The sequence below is a fragment of the Arachis hypogaea genome, chromosome 13 (genome assembly GCF_003086295.3).
Source record: "Arachis hypogaea cultivar Tifrunner chromosome 13, arahy.Tifrunner.gnm2.J5K5, whole genome shotgun sequence".
NCBI classification, from domain to species: Eukaryota; Viridiplantae; Streptophyta; class Magnoliopsida; order Fabales; family Fabaceae; genus Arachis; species Arachis hypogaea.
This window is the reverse complement of record NC_092048.1, coordinates 23338104-23351645: the sequence shown is the minus strand read 5'-3', so window position 1 is coordinate 23351645 and position 13542 is coordinate 23338104. Positions and strand designations below refer to the sequence as shown.

At 40.0% G+C, this 13542-nt stretch overlaps 2 protein-coding genes across 2 annotated transcripts; both read left to right on the top strand.

The window, feature by feature from the left end:
- The first annotated feature begins 1655 nt into the window (after nucleotides 1-1655).
- Nucleotides 1656-4446, top strand: LOC114924967 (uncharacterized). The gene is made up of 3 exons (XM_072210610.1): nucleotides 1656-1749; nucleotides 1869-3250; nucleotides 3541-4446. Exons 1-3 carry the CDS (start codon nucleotides 1656-1658, stop codon nucleotides 4444-4446), a joined length of 2382 nt encoding a protein of 793 aa, XP_072066711.1.
- Nucleotides 4447-8462: 4016 nt separating this feature from the next.
- Nucleotides 8463-9014, top strand: LOC112733018 (uncharacterized protein At4g02000-like). The gene has a single exon (XM_025781862.1). The coding sequence runs from the start codon at nucleotides 8463-8465 to the stop codon at nucleotides 9012-9014; it is 552 nt and encodes a 183-aa protein (XP_025637647.1).
- The last annotated feature ends 4528 nt before the right edge of the window (nucleotides 9015-13542 follow it).

Genomic DNA, 13542 nt, shown 5'->3' with positions numbered 1-13542 from the left:
GACCCTCATTCAGCCTTGTTCTATCACCAAAAGGTTGTTGCTCCTCATTCCCCCCAACCTCAAGATGCTCCTGACACCCCATAGAAGACATGACATTGGGCCTAAATGCACAACTACCTTCACCTATCTCTTGGAGCTTGTCATAACCTTTCCTGATGTCAGTTCTAGTGTTTGCAAACTTGTTCCCATTTCTCAGAGCTTCCCCTGCTTCACCATGCATCCTAAATCTGTGGCTTTCCTTTCCCAACGTCGTCTGATGAACAGAATTTGCATCAAGAGTTCGCAGAGGCTCTGTTTGTAATCCCCTGCCTGTACAACTCTCTTCAGTCAAATGCTCCTTCATATGCTCCATTTTGGCGCACTCCCCCTTACAGACTTGTTTAGCCTCAGTCCATTCCCTGTTCATCTCCTTCTCATCCTGCTCTTTCCCCTTGGCTGAGATGGCCCTGGCACGATTAACTCCCAAACCCAGCCCATACCTAGGTTGCATATGGTCCCAGCTAGCCACTGCCATTGGGCTACTACATTTCTTCTTGGTATGACCTAGGACTCCACAATTCAGACAATAACTATCCTGTATCCTCTCATACTTGAAATCCACCCAAAGAGTTTGATGATTCTGTGTTGCTAGCCAAAAACCCGTTGGCAAAGGCCTGGTGATGTTCATAGTTACCCTCACCCTCAAAAACGTTCTCTGTAGTGTATCATTTAATCTGGGATTTTCTGTTTCCATCACAGTTCCTAATTTCTTACCAATAATCTCTGCTGTTTTCCTTGTTATATAGTTGAGTGGAAGTCCATGTATTTGTACCCATAATTCCATATACATGTGATCCACATCATAGAGTGACTCACGTCCGTTCCATATCTGCAGATTAAGAAGATGTCCACGGATGCTCCAGGGCCCTCCGTTCCTTATTTGGATCCCTTTCCGCACATCCTTAAAGCTGATAAGTAATTTGTTTCTACCAACATCAGAAATGGCAACTCTTTCCGGATGGCCGCAGATACCCAGAAGAGCTGCTCTACAGGTATTGAAACTAACTTCTCTGTCTGATAGAATCTTTCCTACCAAGTTAAGATTTTCTGCAGCAAAACTGTCATCCTCAACAGGGTTAATGGAAACAACTTTGCCTTCGATAGATTGCTCCTCTTGGCAGGCCATATGTACTATTGTGCAAAAGAAGAAGAAGCTAAAAAGAAAAATATGCACAAAGAGGTGAGAAGTATGCGCAAAGAGGTGAATAACAAACAGGTAAGCACGAAGCTGTTAATCCAAGAAAACACTCCATATGAGAGAGGCGTTCTCCATGAGAGAGAGAAGGCGGTTCTTTTTGAAAAAGCTTAGTTTTTCCAAGCAGGATTTCATTTGTCTAAAAAAATGTGAAAGAACTCGACTTCGTTTTCTTCTAACGTTAGGTCTCTACTTTTTGTCAAAAAAATAATGAACCAGCCTTTCATTTTATCATTATTGGACATGCTCTTATGATTTGACAGAGGCGAATTTAGAGGGGGATTGGTAGGGTCATAGTCCCTTCTCAAAAAATTTTAAAACTTTTATATATTATATGATGATGTATTTAATTTTAAAATTGAGTTGTTAGTCTAGTAGTTAATTAAAATATTTTTTTTTACGTACTCCGTACTCAGAGAGAATGAGAGAAGGAGAGAGTGGGAACAAGTGTTTGAGGGTGAAACACAGTGAGGATGGCGGTCATGCTGTCGGAAGAGATAAGGGGGAGAGTGTGGGTGGGGTGCATCCGGTGCCAAGGAGGGTTTTTCACGAGAGGATTTTTCAAATCCTACAAAGATCTCCTTTAGAGATAAAGTCATTGGTCCAGAGAAATCGAAGGCATTTGCACTTGCAGGATCTCTATCTGGGGATAGTATAGCCACGGTGGTGGGCAAGCAGGGCGATTCCCAACCTCCATGTGTAAACTTCACTGAAGAAGTCAAGCTTTGTTTGGCAGAGCCTTATCGAGAAGCTTTAGTGATCAAGGTTCTTGATAAAAATTATAGTTACACAGCTCTTTCACACAAGCTTCGGATGGTTTGGCGCATCAAAGGTGGCTTTGATATGCTTGATGTGGGGTTTGGGTACTTCATGGTAAAATTCGATGCATGTGAAGATCGTGAGAAGGTCATGCTTGGTGGCCCGTGGTTGATTGATGGGCACTATGTTGCTGTAAAACCGTGGGATATAGATTTTTGGCCATGTGAGCAATCCTTCGGGTCTATGCTTGTATGGGTTCGAATTTCGGGGCTCCCAATCTGGTGCTATCAGGAACAGGCCATGATGCGTATTGCTTCTGCAATAGGAGTTCCCATCAAAGTGGACTTAGCCACTAAGTTGGCTGAGAGAGGACGATATGCCCGAGTATGTGTTCAAATAAATTTAGGACTGCCAGTGATCAAGCATATCATTGTGGAAGGCGTAACTCATGTAGTGGAGTATAAAAGTTTAAATTTAATTTGTAACTCTTGTGCACGTTATGGTCACGATATGGCACAGTGCTTGGGTAGAGACTCTAGGGAAGGAAAGAGTGCTGATTCCGATGCCACAAAGCCACGGGACGGTACAAAGGCAGTGCCACATCCTGAGACCAAAATTTACAATTCAAATAAAGTAGAACCTAATGTGGTAGGTGGCGTTACTGGCGAGAATCCTGCATCGAATTTGCAAGAGGATTTGGAGGCTAATAATTTGGAAGGAAATAATGTTGAGGAGGCTTGCATGCATGATGAACCAGGCTGGGAGCAAGTTGTGAGAAATGGTAAAACCAAGCTGGGTCAGAAGCAATCTAACAAGGTCCAAAAAGGCATTCAATCCAGAACCGATTCGGGTAGAGTAATCAGGCCCACCATTCACTTCTCTCACACGAATGGATCTAGTTCCTATCGCGCTAGGGTCAGGTCACGAGTCAAGGTCGGACACAACGCTTCCCGTGTTGGTGAGACGTCGATCTCCTCAACCCGACACACCCCAGTACTTTGCGGGTCCTCTCTCCGGAAACGACCAAGGCCGGAGTCCCTACAGAGCTCGCCAGTTGAGAAGAATGGAGGCACGGTGGTGGAAGCATCATCATGTCTTCCTGCAACCGTGAAGGAGGATGTTACCGTGGCGGTTCCATTGGAGAAGGAAGGCGCATTGCCGGCTATTACTGCGTCGGTAGGCGGGATTAAGGAGATATTCCATGGAGATCCGGCAAACCTGAAGGTCACGGGAGTCACTTCCGCTGGGCAAGCCTCGGTTTGAGGTTGGTGAAGCAATTTGATTTCCTTGTTTTATATTTTTATATTTTATATTATGGATAGTTTAAATATAATAGCTTGGAATATTAGGGGTGCTTCTAATAAGTTAGCCCGGGTGAATTGTAAAGAGCTGGTTAGGAAATTTAAACCTGTAATTTTTATTGTGGTTGAAACTCACTGTCCTTTTCAATACTTGAAACTGTTCTGGGAAAGACTTGGTTATCACCCTATTAGTATAGTGGAGGCGTCAGGACATAAGGGGGTATCTGGTTCCTTTCTGCAATACAGGGTGTTCACTGCAAATGGGTTGATGCTTTCGATCAGTGTGTTACAGTTGAGGTTCAGGTAAATAATGTGATTTGGAGGTGCAGTGGTATCTATGGTAGTCCTCAATTTAATATCAGAGTTCTGCTATGGGATTATCTTGTTACTCAGTCTTCGTCTTTCTGCGGGCTATGGATTGTTCTTGGTGATTTTAATGAAGTACTATTCTCTCATGAATCTAAGAGTTGCCTCTTCTCGAGTCGTCATGCAGATCGGCTTGCTGCCTCTCTAGGGGATAGTAATCTGTTTGACTTGAAGACTATTGGAAGACATTTTTCTTGGTACAGAAGGGTTAAAAATGGTGTTGAGGTGGCGAAAAAACTTGACCGGGTTTGTATCAATAGTGGCTGGCTATCTCTCTTTCCAGAGGCTTACGCAGAAATTTTAAATAGGCTTCAGTCTGATCATTGTCCTATCCTAGTACGCTGTACAGGTCGTCCCCAACCGAAAAAGAATAGACCTTTTCGGTTTATTGCAGCTTGGGCAACTTATCCGGGGTACAGAGATATTGTGAACCAGTCATGGCAGGCTGGCTACAGAGAGATGCATGGCAAGCTTTCAGAAGTGCAGAAGAACTCTTTGGAGTTTAATTCTAAAGTGTTCGGCAACATTTTCGTTAGGAAATGCAAATTGGAGAGACAGATTAATTTCCTTCAGAAGCGACTTGAAGTAATGGAAGATTTGTCTATGCGGCAAAAAGAAAAACAGCTGATTGATAAATTTAATAACACGCTTGTGCAGGAGGAACTTCTATGGTTTCAAAAATCCAGAGAGCAGTGGGTAAAATTTGGAGATAGAAATACCAAGTTCTTTCATGTCCATACTCTTGTGCGGAGAAAGCATAATAAGATTCATGGTCTCTTTCTTTAAGATGGGGTGTGGGAACGGACCCGGATGTCCTTAGAAGGGAAGCTGAATCCTTCTATAAACGCCTATTATGCCAGTCGGAGGATGTAGACTTAGGTTGTCTTGGTGATGTGCCGCTGCCTTCCCTAAATGATGAAGCCTGTTGTAGCCTCACAGCGCCAGTTACTCTGGAAGAAGTTAAGTCGGCTGTTTTCAGTATGCATTCTTTTAAGGCACCGGGCCCTGATGGGTTTCAGGCTTTCTTCTTTAAAGAATACTGGAAGATTGTTGGTTTTGATGTTTGGACTATGGTTCGTCATGCGTTCTCTGGTTTGGATATGGATCCAAGGATGATGGAAACTCTTGTGGTTCTTATTCCGAAGGTAGAAAACCCCGTTTCCATGAAGGATTTCCGACCAATTAGTCTCTGTAATGTGGTTTACAAAGTTATAACGAAAGTCCTGGTCAATAGACTTCGTCCCCATCTCAAAGAGATTATTGGGCCCCTTCAAGGAGGGTTTATCCCGGGGAGAGGAACCCCAGACATCATCATTGTAGCACAAGAGGTTCTCCATTTCATGAAGAAGACAAACTCAAAGAAAGGTACCCTGGCCTTTAAGATTGATTTAGAGAAAGCGTACGATAGAGTGGATTGGGGATTTCTGAAACAAACCCTGGTGAGTTTTGGCTTTCCTCCTCCGACAGTTAATCTGATTATGCGTTGTGTCACTGCTTCCTCACTGTCTATCCTCTGGAATGGGGATAGATTAAATAGCTTTACTCCAAGCAGGGGTCTTAGGCAAGGAGATCCTATATCACCGTATCTGTTTGTGTTGTGTATGGAGAGATTGTCCTGTTCTATTAATCAGCAAGTTGATAAGGGCTTGTGGAAGCCGGTTGCGGTTTCTAGAGGGGGTCCAAGAATTTCTCATTTGATGTTTGCCGATGATTTGCTTCTTTTCTGTAAAGATGAAAAACAGCAAGTTCAAACTGTAATGGTAGCTTTGGAAAATTTCTGCAGAGCCTCTGGGATGAAGGTTAATATGGAAAAATCTAAAGCGCTATGCTCCAGGAATGTTTCAGCGACAAGAAAAGAGATTTTCACTAGAGTCTCCTCCATCAGATTCGTCCAGAACATGGGCAAGTATTTAGGGGTGAACCTTAATCACTCTCGGGTGACACGCACAACTTTCAACGATATTTTGGACAAGATTCGGGGAAGGCTAGCCAGCTGGAAAGGGAGATTGCTTAATAAGACAGGCAGACTCTGTTTGCTCAACTCGGTAGTGACTGCGATTCCTACTTATCGCATGCAAGTATCTATCTTCCCTAAAGGGCTAACTAATAAGATAGAATCCATGATGCGAAACTTTCTATGGAAGGGTCAAGCTGATGGTAGAGGCCTGAATCTAGTTAATTGGAAAGTGTTGGTCACTCCTAAGAAGTTTAGAGGTCTGGGAATTAGAGATCCTTTTTGTGTCAATATTGCTCTTCTTGGAAAACTAGTTTGGCAACTTTTTCACCATCCCGACAAGCTATGGGTTCAACTGTTGACGGAGAAATACCATTCTTCTAAGGATGATTGTTTTAGTCAGTCTCGAGGAAGGGGATCTTATGTTTGGAAGAGTATATGTCGAGCTTGGGATATCCTGAAGGAAGGTTTTAGTTGGTGTATTGGGGATCTGGAACAGAACTTTTGGTTTTCTAAATGGAGAAGAGAGGGGCGACTGTGTCAGGAGATGGATTATGTTCACATTTCTGATTCGGATCTCAGGATCTTGGACCTTTGGTCATCTGGACAGTGGAACCTTGAGAATATCTATTTTCCTCTGAATCAGTCTCTGCAGAGCAACATTAACTCTTACAACCCAGATGTTCAAGCTGGTTCAGAGGTCGGTTGGTGTTGGACTGGTGCGGCCTCAAAGTTTTATGATGCTCATAGTGGTTATTTATGGCTCAGTAAGAAGATGTTTAGTTGGGAGGATAGGGGTAATTGGCTTTGGCTTTGGCGTCAACATGTTCTGAAAAAGCACAAATTTTTGGCCTGGCTATGTCTTCGGGAGGCTCTTCCTACTGCTGCATTTCATTTTAGGAGGGACATTTCGCACATGGATAGCTGCCCACGATGTTTCTCAGGTCAGGAATCGGTTTTACGTTGTATTCGGGATTGTCCAAAAGCCCAACTTTTTTGGCAAGCTTTAGGGATCTCCGATCAACCAGTGGATTTGATGAGTTGGTTCTTACATAATAGCAAATAGTGCCCCTTTAGATTCTTTTCTGGTCTCTGGTGGATTTGGTGTTCGAGAAATAACGAGATCTTTCATCCTCACGAGCATTGGACCACAGACAAGGTGATTGGTATGGCTTTGTCCTTAGAAAAGGAGCTCCGAAATATTTTTGAGTTGCAACGACTATCTATCCCCTCAACCATTAGTGGCTCTTGGATTCCCCCTCAGTGGGTACCTTTAAGATTGATTGTGATGCTAGCTATCCTGGCAGTGGTGCTCGAGTTAGTTTTGCTTGTGTTAGCAGAGATTGGAAGGGAAGGTGGCAACGAGACTATCTGGGAACAATTGAGAGTCGTAGCATTTTACAAGGAGAGTTGTTTGCTATTTGGAGAGGCTTTCTTTTAGCATGGGACTCGGGACAAAGAGACATTATATGTGAGACAGACTGTGTGGAGGCTTTTACTATTATCAATAATTTACAAGATTGCTCTGGGTTTATTGATCCTTTGGTGTTAAAAATTCGAGATATCATGTATTGGAAATGGCGTGCTGATCTTCAGTTGATCTTGAGAGATGCAAATACAGTAGCTGACATCATGGCAAAGACTGTAATGAGGACTATTTCTCCCCAAGTGAAGCTTCCATTGCCTTGGAAGGAGTTTGAGAGTAGTATTCAGCGGGACTGCCTTTCTTAAGCAGTTTCTTGTTTTTTTTTTCTTAGTTTTTGTTTATTTTCTTTTAAGTCACAAAAAAAAATTAAAATATTTTTTATTCTATGACCTGAGTTTAAAGTTTAATTGTTATATTATAAACATTAAAATATATTATATTTTTTAGGCCAACCATTTTGATCAATAAATTTTTATTAATTGTTCCTTCTATTTTTTATTTTAATTTTTTTATTAACTATCTATTTTGGTGAATTCTTTTTTTTATTATTTTATATCTTTTTAATTTTTTTAATTTTTAAATTTATTATCATATAAAAAATATTTTAATTTTTATAACAAATTTTAATTAAATAATAAAAAATATATAAAAATTAAATTATTTAAACATTTATTTATTTTTTCATAATAATAACATATTAAAGAAATTATATATTAGTATGAATATTTTACATATTTTATTTACTAATTTACTTTAAATAAATATATATAATATTAAAACAGTTAATCTATATTTTTCATGTTAAATTCTTTATAATAATAAAGAATAAAAATTAAAGTTTTAAAAATTAAAGTTTTAATTATTATGAATAAAAGATTTTTGAATCCCTATTATGGAAATGCATTCATGGGTTATTGAAACTTCATCATCTTTTCATTTTTTTTTCTTTTTGCATGTAAATCGTTTCATGGTCCCACAATTTATGTCTTTTTTTTTCTGTATGTAAGTTGCTTCACGCTCTAACAATTTATGTATTATTTTTGTAATTCGCTAAAACTTCTAACGAATTATATAAAAATAAAATAGGAGCAAAATATAATATTTCATAAAAAAGTATAAAATAAATAATATTTGATTTCATTTAATTTATTTACGTAATTTGTCCAAAAACATATAATAGTGAGTATTGAAATTTTTGCAATGCGAATGTGGAATGCATTAAGACCCATTTGATATGGAGTGAGAGTACGTACTCTTTAAAAATGTTCTGCTAGGGTTTTTTGTGCTTTGGTAGGGTTCTGTGATTCTGGTAGAGTTTTTTGTGATTCTTAAATTTTTCTTCAATCAATAAGTCATAAGTACAAATCATTGTGAGGATCTTCTTTCCTTTGACTCTTCTATCTTCTTCTACACAAATTCTACATGGCAGCAAGAGAGGTACGTGGAACTCAAAATCCTAATTCTCCAAGAGAAGAAGTGGAAGAGATCGTGAACCTTGAAGTGGAAGATGTGAGGGAAGGGATTGAAACTTGTGCAAAAAATTTGATAGGGAGATTAATGGCGGATAAGGAATTTAGTAGTGGTACAATGGAGGGTGCTTTTACTGTAATTTGGAATTATCCAGAGGGATTTCAAGTTAAATCACACGGAGAGAATATTTTTCAATTTTTCTTTAATAAAGAAGCTGATGTTATCCGGGTGGAAAGGGGGTCTCCATGGTTGTTCAGACAATTTATGATACATTTAAAACGGTGGAGTCCTAATATGAAGGTGGAAGAAGAGGACTATACAAGAATTCCAGTATGGATTCAAATGTGGGGAATGCCAGAATTTTGCAAAACCAGAACAGCAGCGATGAGGATAGGACAGAGATTGGGGGAGGTAGTGGAGGTGGATTCCTTCTTGATGAGAGGGAAGGAGGATAGGATTATGAAAGTGAGAGTCAACTTAGATGCAACCAGAACTCTTCGATAGTCAATTAAGGTATCAAGCCCTGACAAAATTATGTTTGAAATCATGCTGAAGTACGAGAAAATTGGGATTTACCGTGGCTTCTGTGGACACATTGGACATGAAACTAGAAACTGTGCTAATTATTTGGAGATCTCAGAAATAAACTAGGAAGTGGAAGAAAGATGGAATAAGGAGTTAAGGGCAGATCAACTTGGCTGGAGAATTGATGAAACTAAGGAGAATGCCTACCCTAATCATAGAAGAATGGAAGTCAGGTCAATTCACCCAGATAGTAAGCCTACACCAGTGAGCCTATTGAAGAGTTTTTCTCAACTATCACTATCCAACCCAAAATATACTCCTTTCTCTCACAATAACATAGCCCCAAAAGAACACACAAATCCACCACCTATACACAATTCCTATAATACCACAAAGCAAAATCATAACATGGAAAACCTACCACTGCTATCTGGTACTGAAGCTAACCAGAGCCTAGGAAGAATTGGGGGAGAGCTGAATATAGGAGGAATAGGAGGCTTTCAACTGGGAACCAGTGATGAAAGTTCAGAAAGGTGCAAGAAGAAACAGAAAATCAAATAGCTAGCAAGAAGGACGGAGGTGAGAGATTCTATTGAACCAATCATTGGAGTAAAAAGGAGCTCTGAGCAAAGAGAAAAGGAGACAGACCATGAAGGAACTGGTTATGCAATTGAGGTTTCTGAAGGGCTACAGGGTGCCATCCCAAAAGCGGCACCCCAAGGGCCATGAAAATGCTCATGTGGAATTATCGGGGTTTGGAAAAACCCCTGACAGTTCACAACATCAAAGGGATTAAGAATTTTCATTCTCCAGAGGTGTTGTTTTTGTGTAAAACTAAACAACAACCCTCTTATGTTGAAAGGCAGTTGAGAAATTGTGGTTATCAGGAAATCTTCACTGTGAATCCTAATGGAACGGCTGGTGGACTAGCGCTTGCATAGAAAGAGAGTGTAAAGGTGGAAGTGATAAAAGCTGAGGAGTTTTTCATCCTTTTTTCCATAGAGGATCAAGAAAGACAGCTGATTTGGGAAGTCTTTGCAGTACATTTACATAGCTCTGATCACATTCGCAATAACCAATATGAGGTGATGCTAAATCTTATGGAGAATAGGGGAGAACGACACTTAATAATTGGTGATTTCAATGCAATTTTGTCTAATCAAGAAAAATAGGGAGGAAGGGAAAAATCAACTCAATCAATCCAATCTTTCCAAGACTTTATCAACAGAGGATAATTGATAGATATGTGTTTTAATGGTGATAAGTTTACCTGGTAGAACCGAAGTTGCCAAGATAGTGATATTCGAGAAAGACTAGACCGAGGATTCATATCTCCTAAACTAAGAGAGGAGTATCCTTGGGCCAATGTTACTCACTTAGAAGACACAGGATCAGACCACAGACCGCTCTTGATGTGCACTAACCAGACAACACATAAGGGCAAGAGGCACTTCAGATTTCAAGAGAGATGGTGTGAAATGGCAGAGGTTGATAAAATTGTATCTGAGGCATGACTGACTTCTTTTTCAGGTTCATCAATGTACCAACTGTTTCAGAAATTAAAGAAGTGCAGACATGAACTGGTTAAATGGCAATCAGCTGGAACAAGTAACTCTAAAAAGAAGATAGATGAGCTGAAAGCACTATTATCAATGGCCAAGGTAGACCCAACAACAGCAGACAAAGAACAGATTCTATTATTAGAAGATGAACTAGCTGCCGCCCACATTAGTGAGGAACGCTACTGGAAAGAAAAATCAAGAGTGAGCTGGCTAAAATGGGGAGATCAAAATACCAAGTTTTTTTATGCAAAAAACCAGTCCAGAAACAGAAGAAAGAAGATATGGAAATTAGAGGATGAAGAGGGGAATTGGTGCACCCACCCGAGGCAATTGGCGACAGGGCACAGAGGTTTTTTGTTGATCTATTTGAAAGCAATAATCCAGAAGATCCCTCTCAAATTTTCACCGAACTTAGAGTCAAAGTTTCTTCTGAAATGAATAGGAGTCTAACTAAACCAGACTCAGATGATGAAATTAAAAGGGCTGCATTTTCCATTAATGCAGAAGCCGCCCCAGGAGACGACGGATTCACCGCAAAATTTTATCAGTTCTATTGGGGCAGGATTAGAGGGGATGTATGCAAGGCTGTGAGAAGTTTTTTTAGTGGCAGCAGTATTCTAAAGGGATTTAACCACACCCAAATTTGTTTGATACCTAAAGTGACTCAAGCTACTTCTATGAATCAAATTCGACCAATCAGTCTCTGCACAGTCTTCTACAAAATTATCTCGAAAGTTCTAGTTCATCGACTTCAACCTTTTATGAGTATATTAATAAGCGACAATTAGAGTGCTTTTATTCGGGGAAGACTCATTAGCGACAACATTCGTGTGGCTCATGAATGCATGCATTTTCTAAAGAATAAAACCCATGGAAAAACAACATGGCGATAAAGGTTGATATGAGTAAGGCATATGATAGGGTGGAATGGAGTTTTGTGTGGTTTATTATGAAGAAGTTGGGTTTTTGCTCAAAGTGGATTGAATGGATGAAGGCTTGTGTCTCTACTATATCCTATTCTGTTATTATGGATGGTACACCAACTGGTTTTTTCAAACCAAGTAGGGATCTCAGACAAGGAGACCCCCTCTCACCATATCTATTTCTTTTCTGCGCAGAGGGTCTATCCTATCTGCTCCACAAAGGAGAACAGAATAACCTCTTTCAAGGACTGCGATTGAACAGTAGATGTCTGACTATTCATCATCTCCTATTTGCCGATGATTCACTCTTATTTTGTAAAGCTACCCAATACAACTGCTCTAATCTATCCCAAATTCTCCAACTATATGGCAGACTAAGTGGACAACAAATTAATTTCTCCAAGTCTGCTGTGTTTTTCAGCAAAAACACCCCTTTACCCATCAGAACTGAACTAGCGGCATCTTTGGATGTCCCAAATATTAGGACGCAGGATAAATATTTGGGGCTACCCTCCATAGTACACAGATCCAAAAAAGAAACATTTGCTTTTATAAAAGAGAAGGTGGCGAAGAAGCTCCCGCATTGGAAGAAATCATTTATATCTGCTAGTGGAAGGGAGGTGTTGATCAAAGCAGTGGTTTCAGCTATACCAATTTATACTCTGGGCTGTTTCAAACTCCCAGATACCCTCTTGGATGAACTGCACCAAATAATGATGCAATTTTGGTGGGGAAAGAAACAGAATGAAAAGAAGATGCAATGGATCAGTTGGAACACTATGACCAGAGAAAAGAATTTCGGGGGTATGGAGTTTAAGGACCTAAAGGTATTCAATTTAGCCATGTTAGCTAAACAAGGATGGAGGCTGATGACTAAACCACATTCTCTTTTCTACAAAATCTTCAAGAATAAGTACTTCAGATACAGATCCTATCCAGAAGCCAAACCAGGAAATCGACCATCCTGGGCTTGGCAGAGTCTTTTGGAAGGAAGGAAAATTTTGGAGAAAGGAGTTAAGTGCAAAGTTTCAAATCAGGGACCTGTTAGAATCAGATAAGACCCATGGTTTGGGGACCAACCACCATTTTGCATTGTAGTTAATGAATGCAGAGATGAATCGCTTACCTGGGTTAGACAGCTAATCACAGCCGAGGGAGAATGGAATCAACAACTCCTTATGGAAGCCTTCCCACTAGACATAGCTCAGCAAATTCAACAAATTCCTATCACAGAAGAGGAAGACTCGATTATATGGTGCAATAACAACTCAGGAGAGTACTCGGTAAAATATGGGTATAGTATAGCATACCAATTTTTTCACTCTCCAGTGAATTCACTCCATCCCCGATATGCAGACTCAGAAATATGGAAGACCTTATGGAAAATGAGAGTAACACCAAAGGTCAAATTATTTGCTTGGAGATTAGCCCATGAAAGCATTGCAGTTAAAACAAAATTGAATGAGAAATTACCATATGTTAGCAACCTTTGTCCCCGCTGTCAATCGGCAGCGCCGGAGACACCGATGCATGTCATTGTCTTCTGCCCAGAAGTTCTTCAAATTTTGAACAGCTTCCCAGTAGCTAGCACTGTTCCCCGCGACCCTAACCTAAAAGCTTGGGATTGGTGGAGTCAATTCATGGAAGCTGAGAAATCCAAACCCAATTTCAGAATCAAAAGTGCTCAGGTGGCTTACCTTCTATGGCAGATTTAGTTAGCGCGGAACGCTTTAATCTTCGAGGACCAACGCCAGGAACTGGGAAAATTCTGTCTCAGGCGATATTGTTGGAGGAGGAATACCGGCGACATCATTTTCTCATACCACCTTCTCTATGAACAGTAGTAATTAGCACTTTGGAACTTCTTTCTTTCTTAATTGTTTTCTTTCTCTCCTTTACCCATTAGATAATTTTTATTTAACATCTCGATTGGAAAATTCTTTTGTCTTGACATAATGTACTACAGGTATAAAGTTCTTTTATGCAATAAAAAATATATCTTTGAAAAAAAATTGTGGAATG